The following is a 13178-nucleotide window of genomic DNA, read 5'->3' on the forward strand; positions in this document are numbered from 1 at the left end:
CAGGCACCAGACCCAACTACCGCCTCTGGCTTCCCAAGTTCTAGTCTGCAGTGAACCAAGGGAAGGGACCTGAGTGGCCTCCACCGCCGCCCCCCTGCCCCGGCTGGCCCACCATCCCGGGATGCTCACCTCACTGCAGCGGGGCTACGGGTGCACCGGAGCAGTGGAAATGCACGTTCTGCCACTTGCCATCCCGGCGGTGCCACACACGTGTCTCTTCCGACTGGCTGGTCCGGGGCCGGCCCTGCCCGTCGATGTACTGCGTGAGGCGGATATAGGCAATGCAGGCTGCGTCCTCGCCAATGACGTGCACGTGTGGGTTCAGGATGGTTGTATGGATCGGTTTGCTGTTCTTCGCCAGCACTGCAGATGGGTGGGGGCTTGACACTTGGCACCCCCTCCAGCACATCCCCCCTCCACCCCGTTCTCATGCCCTCCACAATGAACCCTGCCTACCCCCACCCTCCCCATACCTTGACTCTCCTTGAGTTCTGTTTGGCCCAGCCCCAGCTCTGACTGAGGAGTGAAGGGGCTCCCCTGAACTGGCCGCCTCCTGGGCTCTACCCCCAGCTTCCTCACTTACGATTCTCAAAGTAGAATCTGTGGAAGTCCATTCCTTCAACCAGGTTGCCCAAAGCTTCAGGCTCAAATGAAGTCAGGCCTGGGTCACAGATTTTCCTGGGGGTGGGAACCCAAGTGAGGGGGCATCCTCTGTCCTCCACAGCCCACATGCCCACCCGAGCCCCAGGCCCGAGACTCACGCGTAGGCCTCAAAGTCCCCATTGTTGACAGCCTCGATGAGCTGCTCTGTGGTCTTGATGATCTCTTGCTTCCGGGCTACAAGAAGATACCCTGGGTGACAAGTGGGCATGGGCACCAGCACTCTGGGATAGCCCTCCAGAGAGCCCAAGGGTGGGGCCAGACCAGAGCTGCAGGTGCCATCCACACAACACATTCCACCCCAGTCCTGGAACCAGCTCCCCGTCCCAGGCCCTGACACCTGTGCCAAACTATCCCCATCACCTGGCACCCTTGCCACCACCAACACCTTGTTGTTCTTGGAGAAAATGTTTTTAAATGGCAGAAATGCAGAAAGGAAGAAAATAAAACTGCCCCATAACTCAATCCATGGTCCCCCTCCTGCCTCCACTGGCCCATCCTGGGCTTCTTGCTGCAGGGGCTCTGGCCTGGCCTCCTGTGCCGTCGTCCACCTGTGCCTGCTCACCAACTGCCCCCTTCTTGGGGGTCACCAAGGGCTGGCATCAGCCACAGAAGAGCAGTCAGCAGGCTTGAACCCTGGAAGGAGGGTGGGCTTTTGAGGAAAGACTCCAAAGCCAGTCACTTGGCCGGGAGGGGGGAAGGAGGGAGGTTCTGCTGCAGGAAGACAGGGTATAGTCTCCGGCTACCCCATTCCACATCTCTGTACCTACTGACCACGTACTGTCTCTGAAGACTCTCCTACCCCAACTGTCCTGCAAACCCCAGACCCAAGGCTCTGAGTATTGGCCTCAGGGGCACTTGCTGGAAAGCCCTCTTTACCGCTTTGATTACAATATAATTATAACACAACTTACAGCCTGTCCACAAAGAAATGTACTTTTTACAGGGCTTATGTAACTGTAACCCTCTGAACATCATCTTTATAATAATTTTTAAAAGCCCCCAACAAAATTTATAGCTGGGACCCACCAATGGTTCATGCCTATAATCCTAGCTATTTAGAGGCTGAGATCTGAGGATCAAGGTTTGAAGCTAGTCCAAAGTAGACAAATCTTCCAGACTCTTCTCTCCAATTAAGCAGTCAAAAGGAAGATCTGGAAGTGTGGCTCAAGTGGTAGGAGTGGCAGTCCTGAGTGAAAAAGCTAAGAGTGTGAAGCCCTGAGCTCAAGCCTCAGTATTAGCACCTAAATAAATAAAACTTTTAGGGCCTAATAAATAAACTTTTAGGGCCAAGCATAGTGGCACACTTCCCCAATCCCAGCCACTTGGTGGCTGACACAGAAGGATGGAGAGTATGAGAGCAGCAAGACATTGTCTCAAAAACAAAGTGAACAGAAGGGATTGGGTGTGGCTTGAGTGGTAGAGTTTTTGCCTGGCTTGAGTAGGGTCCTGAGTTCAAGCCCCAGTACTAAAATGTACACATGTGTGCGCGTGCACACACACACAAAACCAAGGACAAACAAAAAGTAGAAGCAGAGAACCTGTGGTGGGGTTGTCTGTCACATTTCAGGCCCATGTGAGCCCGCTGGGCACTCAGCCCACATCCACTGCATGGGAGTGGGAGCCTGCCATGTGCGTGCCAGCACGGGGATATCTGTGTTGGCCTCACACATATGAGCTGTACTGGTTCTGGGGTCCTGCAGAACCTAGATATACATGTGTGCTTGTGCATGCAGGTACATGTGTCCTTGTGTGCAAGTGCAGGCAGTGTTCCTACACAGTATATATGAGCACATGTACATGTGTGTGCATACATGTGGGAGTACACACACAACTGAGAACATAAATATGCACATGTGCCTATTGTGAACACAGTACATGGATAGCCCTCCTCTACTGTGTGTGTTGTTTGGACATATACTTGATGTATGCATATATACTCATGGGCTTGAGCGTGCAGCTGGATCATGTGATAGCTTGCACTCATCTGCATCGTCAGCTCTAAACACCTAGTTTCTGTGAGCTCCAGAACCCCTTCTCTTGTTCCAGCTCTAGGTCCCTGATCTGTGTGCTTGGTTCTAGGAGAGGACCCAAACATACAATGGCTACTCCTGTCATTACCTTCTGGATCCTAAGGCAGCCTCTGACACTGCAGCCCAGCTCCCAGCTGCAAAGCCCTGCCACCTCACTCCCCTCTTTCTCATCTTTCTTGCTTTTTTTTGGCTGGTCATGGGGCCTGAACTCAAGGCCTGGCCACTGTCTCTGAGCTTTTGTGCTCAAGGTTAACTAACACTTTACTACTTTAGGCACGGCTCCACTTCTGGCTTATTGGTGGTTAATTGGACCTTCCTGCCTGGGCTGGCTTCAGAGATCCTCAGATCTCAGGCTCCTGAGTAGCTAGGGTTGCAGGTGTGAGCCAGCCATGCCTGGCTTTTGTGTGTCTTTTAACATTAACATACATTCATTATGCAAGACATTCATTTCACATCCCCACACGTGCATACAACACAATTCCAATCAATCTCACCCCCTCTGATTACTCGACCCCCTTGTCCTTTCTGGAGGAGGCTTCAAGCTTCAGGTGTGATAGCTCTAAACCTGCAGTCAGCTCTTTACCCAGCCCAGTTGGTGCTCCCTTTTATAACCTCCACAGCCCCTCCTGCCAGGCAGGAGCAGCAGCCTCCTCCACAGGAGGCCCTCCGCTCCAACCTTAAGAGGCTGGAGCTGAGTGAGTTACTCCCTTGATTTCAGCATGCTTTGATTCTGCAGTCACCATACATCCTGGTAAGTGGACTCACCTTCCCTTTAATGAGATAATTGTCTTCAAACCATTAAAACATGAAAAGTGGGAGTTTGTGTGAGGAGTAAGGATTAAGAGAGGAGGTCAGAGGTTTGGTGACTACTGGAGTTGGGAAAATAGTCTTTGTGGGAGGCAACCTCCATTCTATAGAAAGGGAAAACACCTCCTAACCTACAGAATGGCTGCTGTCCAGACTCTAGCAAGCATTGAGCCCTGAGGGAGGGATTAAGAGCCCAAAGTGAAATGAATGCCCAGGTGGTGAAGCCTGTCGCTGAGGACAGGCTGTCCACACACTGAAATGGAGGCAAAGGTTTGGCCTGGGAAAGTTTTTCTCCCAGGCCCAGGGTAAACAGGGGATTCCCATCCCCAATTGAAGCTCCCTAGGAAGGACCCAAGCATCCAGGTGGGGCCAGTGAAGGCTTGCCTCACATCCTCTGCTGCCCTCTGGCAAAGCCTCCACACTCATAGCCCCAGACTGCCAGAGGCAGAGCAGCTGCCCAGGGATCAGGCTGGATCAGTCTGGATCACAGTAATCCCTGATTAGGGGAGGCAGCCTGGCTGCAGGGAGCACTGTGCAGGGAGGGACCTGTGTAGGGGGCGGGGGAGGGGGAGGACAGAGCCCAGTGACACTGTATGACAGCTGAGGGGTCCCTTCCTAGGAAAGGGAGACCCAAAACCTATCCATCCGAGGTCCTCCTCATAAGCCTGCTCAACGTCTCTGCCTTCAGCCCCCAGCTCTGCCCAATCCCTTCCAAGATGCCTGTTCACAGTCCCATTGTCCCTGAAGTATCACCTTTCCTAGCCACGGGTCTGCATTGTAGCCTACAGTGATGCACCCCTGGCCCTGCCCTAGAGGGCCTACCTACTACAGACCCTGGGGACAGGTGTTGCTCTGGGCACTGGGTCTCTGTGATCTCATGAAATGCTGCAGAAAAGGGGTCCTGATACTCCCAGAAGCCCCACTTACAGCCTACTAGCTGCATGCACCCTTCCTCCCTGAACCTCCCTCATGAGCCTGCCCCCATCACCCATTAGCACCTGGTCTCACACTTCAGCACTTCACCTCCGGGCTACTCTCTCCATGCAATGCTCAGGGGCATATTCCCCAGAATATGCTCCAATGCCCCCAGGCCATACAGTAGAGGTCTATGCCCCTTTGGGCCTTCAGACTACTGAATCTCACCTTCTGGGACCACTACTTTCTGTGGGTCACTCAGTCCCCTCCCCTCTTCCCTGGCCCCTCTCACTTGCAAAATTCCTCCCTTCCACCCCCCACAGGCCTAGCCTGCAGACATGGAGTGAGCCCCACCCAACACTGGTACTCACCCAGCCACTGCCCCGCCATGCCAGGCCCCTGGCCCAGCAACCTGTTCTCTGAGAGCATGTGGACACCACTCCCAGGCCCGCACTTCCCTGGAGGCTGGGGTGGCGGTGGCTGCAGCACTGGGATGTCATCCATCCCTGTAAGTGATACTGGCGGGCAGTCGGGCCAGTGGCGCACAGGCTGGGGAGACTGCCCCGCCTGTGCCTGCCTCTCCCGCCTGCTTCTCCCGCCTGCCCCTCAGGGCTGTTCCCTGATATTGAGCTGGACAGTCAGAATACCAGAACTTCTCAGGGCCCAGGACTGAGTTTCTTTTCCTGCCATACCTTCCTGTCCAGGAAGGTATACCCTCTCCCGGGTAAGCCTCCTGGGGGATGGGGGCTTTTGCCTCCTGTGCTGCAGGAGTGATTGCTCACTCCACTCTCATCAGAATAGAGCTGCAGCCACAGGGCAGCAAGTGCTCCAGGCTGCTGAATGCTGCTTGGATGCTTTGACACAGGTGTGTGCACACTCACACATACACACACTTCATGATCATGAGCTGCATGTTTCTGAGACCTCCATGATCCAGCAGAGAGACCCTGTGCCCCTCACATCCCCACAAGCTGACCATTCCCAGAGCCAGGCTGGCAGCATACCACACTGGGGGCTCACCTCCGTGAGCCCCTCCTAGGAGATGCCATGGCTACTTAAGGTGCTACTTACATGGGGTGGGCAGGGGGCCAGGGAGAGTCGGAGATGGGCAAGATGGGGGTCCCACTGGCAAAGGGCCCTCGGCTTCTGGGGTCCCTGAGCCCCTCCTCACTGAGTTGAGGATGTCAGAGATCCTGGGGGCTGGTGTGGAACAGACAGACATGAACACAGGTGGGGCAGGGTGGGGACATACAGAAGAGACACCTACAGGTTGAGAGCCAAGCCAGAGAGTGGAAGGGATGTGGGGGCATTAAGGGGACAAAGAGGGGATAGAAGGAAGATATGGAGGTGTGGGGATGCAGGACAAAAGGTGGGCATGGGGGAACACGGGATGTGGGAAGAAGCACCAGGACAAACACAGATGCCTTTATCTGTCTGGGTGGGTGCTGGAAGCTGCCATGGGCAGAGGATGACCTCCAAAGAGAGGCAACCTGGCCCGCAAGAAGCCAGCGGGCATGGCTGCATGTATGGAGGCTTGGGAATGCTTGACAGGTAGGCACAGGAATGGCTGTGGGAAAGAAGGGATGTCCCACAGGAAGCATGGTCCTGGCCCATGTGCATAGAACCAGTGAGTGAAGGCCAGGCCTCTTCTCAGTAATGTCTCCTTGTCTGTCATTCCCCATCAGGCACCTTCCTCAGTCCCCCATTCCGACTAAGGAGTGGTGCTGAGTGATAGGGGTATACCAGGGACCCATGGACGAACCTAGAAACAGGCTCCTGGGCACTGTGGGCTAGGCATGGTCAACGTGGCTAGAAAATTATCTACAGAGAGGGCCAGAAAGACCAGGAGGGGCCAACCAACTTCCCAGGTGCAGAAAAGATGCTTTGAGGTAAAGGCCTGGGACTGACAGCAAGGTGGGCACTGTGCAGGAATGCAGTGAGGGTGGGAGATGAGCCAAAGTGGAAGGAGCTGCACCCTGGAAGGAGCAGCCAGGGAGCTGCCTGCAGAGTTAGCATGTGTCCCCAGGAAGCCCAGCTAGGCCAGGCACCATCAGCACCCTGGCCAGGGATCGGGCCTGGGCCATGCACGGCAGGTACAGGAAGCTGAGCGCTGGCCATTCGCAATGAGCCCTGGGCAGTGGAGGCAGTGAGTCTGGAGGCCACTACTTACACGGGGTGGGCAGGGGGCCTAGGAGACCCGAAGACAGGCAGGGTGGGGGCCCCGCTGAAAGGGGGCCCTCGACTTCTGGGGTTCCTGAGCCCCTTCTCACCGAGTTCAGGATGTCAGAGATCCTGGGTGCTGGGGCGGAACAGACAAGACATGAACACAAGGCAGACAGACATATGAGGAGATGGCAGAGCCATAAGGGAGGAGGGAGGAAGGGAGGCCCCGGTTCTCAAGTGAGGGGACCTGGGAGCCAGCCCCCTATTTGGGGCCTGTCTCAGAAGCAATAACCGCCCCCCCACCCCCAAGGTGGGCCAGAGAGAGGCATAGGTGGGACCTGGAGGCAGTGGTGTCAAGGCCTGATTCTTCAGGTCTCCTAGGCTGTCCAGTGGCCTTGAGCAGGAAGGCGGGTTAAGGCAGCATCCCGACAGACCAGCAGAAGGAGCTGTCCAGGCTCGCCCAGAAGTGAGGCATGCAAAATCCCAGTGCAGGAGCCTAGGGGGCTGGGCTAGAGCCACCAACCCAAGTTTGCCCCTCCCTTGGTGCAAGTGTCCCACTAGTCACTAATCTGGCTGGGGGGGGGGGGGAGCAGCAGGGCCCGGACTACTTACACGGGGTTGGCAGGGGGCTAATGGGAGCAGGAGATGGGCAGGGCAAAGGCCCCTCAGCTTCTGGGGCTCCTGAGCCCCTCCTCACCAAACTCAGGACATCAGGGACCCTGGGGGCTGGGGTGGAACAGAGGCAGGTGGATGGGTGGCTGCGAGGTGAGAAAGTGGCAGGGCCCACAAGAGGCCAGAATGAGGAGGGAAGTTATAGATGTAGAACCCCAGACAGGGGACAGAGGTAGAAAAGGTAGATCCTAGGGCTGTTCCCCACCCCACTCCTGCCCCACATGGGTCGAGAGGGCTGCATCAGTGGCTCCCAGTCAGGGGCTGCAGAGGATAGGCCAGTAGGTGGGAGTTGAGGCTGGGGCTGCTCTGTACCAGTATGGCCTGGCCACAGGGCAGATGGGGGTCCTCCCTGGTATGACTAAGCTGAGATTCAGCCCTTTAGTCTTGGACTGTCCTAGCTCAGCTCCTCAATCTGGCGTCAAATCTCATCTGCTACTTTGCCCTGTCCTCCCCTGTCCTCCTACAGGCCTAAGGCCTAGCCACCTCCCTCAACACCCAGTGTCCCTCTGGCTAGGCTGAGGAGGCAGGACCTGGGACAGGGTAGTAGGGATGGCATCCATGTCCTGAGACTCTATTTCAGTCTGTGTGGCAATTGCACCGCTATCTGCTCCCCCTTCTCCCCACCCAGGGCTCAAAGCCCCATGATCACCTCTCCTCTGGAGTGTGGGGAACACTCAGGGACAGCAATGAAGCTGGGTAGGGTGGGCAGGAACAGAGCAGAGACCCCTGTGTGACTTGTAGTGCCATCCTGAGGACAACTAAGAGTGCCTTATGTATGTGAAGGGCCAGCTGAGAGTTGAGTGTCAGCCTTCATCCTAAGGAGGCAGAAAAGGTGGGGGAGAAGCTGGAGGCCCACTCACTGCAGAGTGCCCTGGGCAGAACATGCGAGACCACTGGCCAGGCTCAGTGTGGGAAGGACCCCTGCTGGGTGGTGGCATGGAAGCTACCACAGCAAAGAAAACATGAAACACCCAGCCACTCATCCTGCACAGCTAAATGGAACCAGAAGTTTAAACTAAAAAAAGAACATTTTGAGCAAATTCTACCTACACACTTGTGCCCCAGGAATTGGTCTCCTGGCCCCAGTGCTGGCCTGTGCACTCCGCACTTGGCAGTGGTGCCCAAGCTGTCCCAGCCACCCCCATGAGTTTCAGAAACATGGTGGCTGCCACAGGGCAGGTCCCCAAACTGCTGCACACACAGTCTGGGTCACAGAATACTGCAGTCCCCAGGGCCCACCCAGCCCAGAGCAGCCCCGCAGGGCCAGACAAGGCCTCCATTCAGGTACCTTTGGCATCTTCGTCCTCTATGGTTGTGTTGGTGCTATCAGAAGACTCCTAAGGAAATAGGGGAAGTGTAGTTCAGGGTCAGGTAGTCAGAAGGCAGCCAGTGGGACCGGCCCAGGCTCCAGGTCGGACCTCAGCCTGGGTGTATCACAGGGGGGCATGGTAGGCCCTCCTAGGGTGGATGTGTCCCAGCCCCCAAATTCCCATAAAGCAGTGACCAAAGCCTACCCACTCTGTGTGTTCCCTGGAGGGCACTGTCTCCCAAGAGCTCATTCTGCTCTGCATCGATCCACATACCCAACAGCTAGGTCCTCAACCTCACCTTCCTCAAGGAGGCCCTGGTAGCTCTGCTCACTAACAAAAGAGGAACAGGCTTTCTGAAACCCCAAGATTTAAAACACATGGACTTTGGCTACCCTGGGAGGCCCTGGAAGTTGTGTATTCAGCAGACAAGGTGAGCAAATTTCGAGGATCCTCTCTCCCAGAAAAGGTGAGACTTCCCAGGGTCACCCATCACCCTCAGGCCTGGACAAGCAGTCATCCTCAGCCCCTGCACCTCAAGTGGCTGCTGCATTTCAGAAGAAAGGAGCATCTGTGAGCCAACAAGTCCCCAGAAGACCTCTGTATTTCTCAGGAACAGCTCCTCACAGGCCCCTGCAGAACCACACTCCAGCATGGCCACTGACTTGGCTGGGCGCTGGGCCAGAACTGGGGATGGAGGGCTATGGCCTATTCCAGCACAGGAGATTGTCTAGGGGCCTCTCAGAAGGAAACAAAACCAGACCTCAGACGCAGAGGGTGCAGGGATACCTGCTTGTTGGGAGGGAGGAATCAGGCCTCTGCTGCTGAGCACTGTGGGAGCTGTAGCTCCCTGGCTCCACCATAGAGGGGTGGGGATCTGGTAGAAACAAGGGTCCTACTGAGGTCCTCTGGGGGCTCATTAGGTAGTCCAGATGCAGGCATGAGTCTGGCCTGCCTGCCCAGCACAGCTGGTTTATTAGAAATGCTTTGGCTTCCTACCTGTGCCTCCCACCACATAGAAAGCCAGCCCCTCCCTGGCCCCACGTGATGATGTCAATGGGATGGGAGCAGATGGCAGAGCAGAGAGGAGCAGAAGAGGTCCACTCAGCAGAAGCTCTGGGGCCACACCAGGGGGTGGGGGCAGAGGGCAGCTGGAAAGGCAAGGACCAAGTTTCTGAGAAGGGAACTTGCCCTAGGCATCTGCAGCCCAGACACAGGGCCTGGGTCAGAAGGGCCCTTGGAGCTGAGGGCTGGTGTTGTGGTGGCATGAGTGGCTGTGTGAGTTTTCTCCTGAGTCAGTGTGTCCAGCTGTGGTCCCCCAGGCTGGTGGATGTGTGAACTCTTCTCTGCCTTGGGGGATGGCAGCTGCACACCTGCCTCCCCTTGGGGCAGAAAGGCTTCCCCAGATCACCATCCACACCCTCCTCATGGGCCCACGCCTCCTGGTTGAGGAAAGAGTGAGGAGTGAGGCTGTGGCAGTACCTTAATCCCGTCCACTGGGTTATGGATAACGGTGGTTTGAGGCTCCTACAGAAGGCAGCAGACAGAGGAAGGAAAGAGAGGGAGAGTGAGAAAGAAGGAAGCAGAGGACAGTGTGAGCCAGGGAGACAGAGGAGTGGGCAGTGGCCAGAGTTCACCCAGAGAGAGTGCAGAGCAGAGGGACAAGGATGGAGGAGCAGGCGGTCAGCAAGATGGCCTGATAGGGATGGAGGCAGCAGGTGTTCAGCAATGGCCCTGAGTGGTGTCGCAGGCTGGGGCTGCACTGACATGGTGGAATCAACAGATATTCCCAGGCGGGAGAGGGTGCTTCCTGCCCCCAGGCAAAGCTTAGGAAGGCTGAGAGCAGCAGCAGGTGTGTGGACTCTGCCTTGGGAGTTCTCCTTGCCTTCTGCAGCCTGACCCCTCTGCCTAGCACGGAGGCTCACAGGCCTGAAGATGTCATGGGGTGGGGGTGGCATGTGGGATGGATGGGGCCCAAGGGTGGACTGGCTGTGAGGCCTGTATGTGGGCTTCCCCAGCTGCAGAGAGGGGCTGGGTGGACTGGCACCTGGAACCTTCTTGCCACTACCTGGCTGCTCTGAGTGGCTTCCTGCTCCCACATGGGATGGCTGCCCTTTCCTGGGAGACTTCCTATGAGTTAAAGGGAGGCCATTTAGCAAGTCAGCCTTCCAATGGGCAGTCTTAGGGGCTGAGAATATGGCCTAGTGGTAAAATGCTCGCCTCGTATACATGAAGCCCTGGGTTCAATTCCTCAGCACCACATATATAGAAAAAAGCCAGAAGTGGTGCTGTGGCACAAGAGGTAGAGTGCTAGCCTTGAACAAAAAGCCAGGGACAGTGCTCAGGCCCTAAGTCCACGCCCCAGGACTGGCAACCAAAACAAAACAAATAAACCAATGGGCAGTCTTAGGCCGTATCCCTAAAAGCCAGGCCTGGGGCCCATGGAGATCACCAAATATACTTCCAGCAAACTCAGGGGCCTGTGACCCAGCCACTACTCCACATCCCTAGAAACTCACTGTGAGGTTCACTTGGAGGCACCCCCAGGGCAATGGGGTCTAGGTTGGCTGAGGGCTCTCCTGGAGGTGAGGGACAGCAGGAATGTCATGGGCAACTGCAGCACTACTCAGCAGGGCGCTCCTATGCCTCCTTCTCAGGCACCCAGGGACCAGTAGAGGGTGCTGGCCAGATAAGCACTTACAGAAGGCCAAGCCCAGCCCGAATGCTGCCAGACAACTCCCCACAGCACCAGAACACATTCCTGCAGTGCCTAGCCTCACCTCTTCTATCTGGGTGATCTGCAGAATGGGAGGGTCTCTGGGGAGGGATGGGACCTCAAGGCACCCCTCCCTTGCTTTCTGCCTCAAATCCTCCTGACCCTTACTGCAATGAGTAAGTACAGGTGGAACACCAGGCTTCTTCCAAAGGAGGGGCTCTTTGAGCAGCTCTAAGGACTTCCTGGGAAGGGAATTCCCCACTCAGGCTGTTCCACTCCACCTCCTTGTGGGACTGGAGGGGCAGCAAATGCGGCCTTTGAGGACAGGCAGGGTCATGCTGACCCCACCTCGTGGGACCTCTGTGACACTGGGGTGCAGGAGGGGCAGGGGCCAGGAGCTCAATACCAGGGCTGCTGGAGGGAGCGATCCTTTGGGGCTGGTGATAGCCGAACTGTTTTTGGTGCTGTTTGACTGGGGCTGTGGAGAAAGAAAGGAGCTGTTAGGGGAGCAGACACCCAACCCATTCCTCTCCCATGTCTGTTGGGGGCATGGTGAGGCCCAAGAGCTGGAGCCTCAGGGCAAGGGGCAGAACAGCAGGCTGTGGGCCCCCAGGCTGAGCCAGCACCTCACCTTGACTCCATCTGCCTTCTTGTTGAGTAGACTCTTGGCTGCTGCATAGGGAGGAAAGGAGGTGCAGTCAGGGCCATGGGCCGGGCAGCCTTGCAGTCCCCGTCCCTCCCTGCCCCCACTCTTTCTCCAGGAGGGAGTCCCAGGACACAGGCAGGAAGGGCCTTGGCACCCAGGCAGCCAAAGGAGGATGGGCCAGGGATGGCTCTGCTCCCAGCATCTTCCAGGAACATGGAATCCCCCAAGGGAATGGAGGAGCCTCCCAGCTCTGTGCCACTTGGCTCCCAAAAGGAGGAAGATGCTGACCATTTCTGGGGATACAAGCTCAAGGGTGGTGGGTAGCTGGGCAGGGAGGGAAGATCATGCCCATCATGCCCTCCACAGTTATTTGTGCTCCAGCATAGGGTGATGGGCTGTTACTGGCTGTGCCCAGCTCTCAGCTCCCAACCCCTACTACAGAGCCAAAATGGCTCCAGACTTGATGTCTTCCACCTGAACTGCCCCAGTAGCCCTGGATGTGGGCTACTTCTTGATGGCTCTGACAGCAACCAACACTGGTCTCTTTGTCCACAGCACTGCCAGGCACCCAAGCCCGGCAGAAGGCCCCCTTGGTTCCAGCACCCTGTCACAGGCTAGGGTGGGCCTGGCTCTGCCCTTTCCTCTGCTCCTAGCACCTACACCCTCCAGAGCAGAGGTTAGAACCTTAGTTACAGAACTAAAAACAAGAAAAAAAGAAAAACAATACAAAAGAAGAAGTCAGCTTACCTTACAGAAAAGGAAAGGTGAAGAGGGGAAGGAATGAGGAAGAAAGAGAGAAGAAGAGAGAAAACAAGATTTGTGTTGGTTCAGTCATGCCCACACACAGGGCATCAAAGCCAGCCCGTCCTGGCCCCAGTGCTCCCCGAGAAAAGCCACATGGCCTTGTGGCTAGAACAGGAGGGTTAGAGAAGCAGCCAGCACTGGCACAGCACGTGCGAGGTCTGTGATGAGAGATACCTGTCCTCAGGCCGAGAGGGGAGGAGGTGGTGCAGCCCTCTGGCTAGCCACACCTGAAGTCAGGTTCTCCCTGCTGGAGGTCACCCATGTAGCCTGTGCCAGTTCTGTGCAGAGACATGGGGCAGGAACTCAGAGCCCCCACCCCACCCTGAAGCAGCAACAATGCCACCCTGAATGGTCAAAAATGCAAATTCCCAGGCCCTCCTTCTCGCCCCTGCAGGAGGAGAGGGTGCATGCTCAGCATCTACCCCAGTGAGGTTCTGACACCTGCTGCTTCATTT

At 56.4% G+C, this 13178-nt stretch overlaps 1 protein-coding gene across 14 annotated transcripts in view; it reads right to left on the reverse strand.

Moving 5' to 3' along the window:
* The window catches only part of Camk2b (calcium/calmodulin dependent protein kinase II beta), an 85149-nt gene that overhangs the window by 2817 nt on the left and 69154 nt on the right, over window positions 1-13178 (reverse strand). For 3 of the 14 annotated variants that reach the window (XM_048339331.1, XM_048339335.1, XM_048339330.1), the window contains 11 exons: window positions 11905-11942; window positions 11680-11751; window positions 10040-10084; window positions 8539-8587; window positions 7191-7304; window positions 6917-7087; window positions 6586-6714; window positions 5487-5615; window positions 762-837; window positions 584-678; window positions 130-363 (listed from right to left, as the gene is read on the reverse strand). In XM_048339331.1, the coding sequence (XP_048195288.1) occupies window positions 131-363; window positions 584-678; window positions 762-837; window positions 5487-5615; window positions 6586-6714; window positions 6917-7087; window positions 7191-7304; window positions 8539-8587; window positions 10040-10084; window positions 11680-11751; window positions 11905-11942 (1151 nt within the window). In that variant the 3' untranslated portion in view covers window position 130. Of the gene's footprint in view, window positions 1-129; window positions 364-583; window positions 679-761; window positions 838-5486; window positions 5616-6585; window positions 6715-6916; window positions 7088-7190; window positions 7305-8538; window positions 8588-10039; window positions 10085-11679; window positions 11752-11904; window positions 11946-13178 lie in introns of all 14 variants that reach the window. The other 11 variants (XM_048339337.1, XM_048339333.1, XM_048339341.1 and 8 more) reach the window with 9 other exon arrangements.

Source organism: Perognathus longimembris, chromosome 2 (assembly GCF_023159225.1).
Source record: "Perognathus longimembris pacificus isolate PPM17 chromosome 2, ASM2315922v1, whole genome shotgun sequence".
NCBI classification, from domain to species: Eukaryota; Metazoa; Chordata; class Mammalia; order Rodentia; family Heteromyidae; genus Perognathus; species Perognathus longimembris.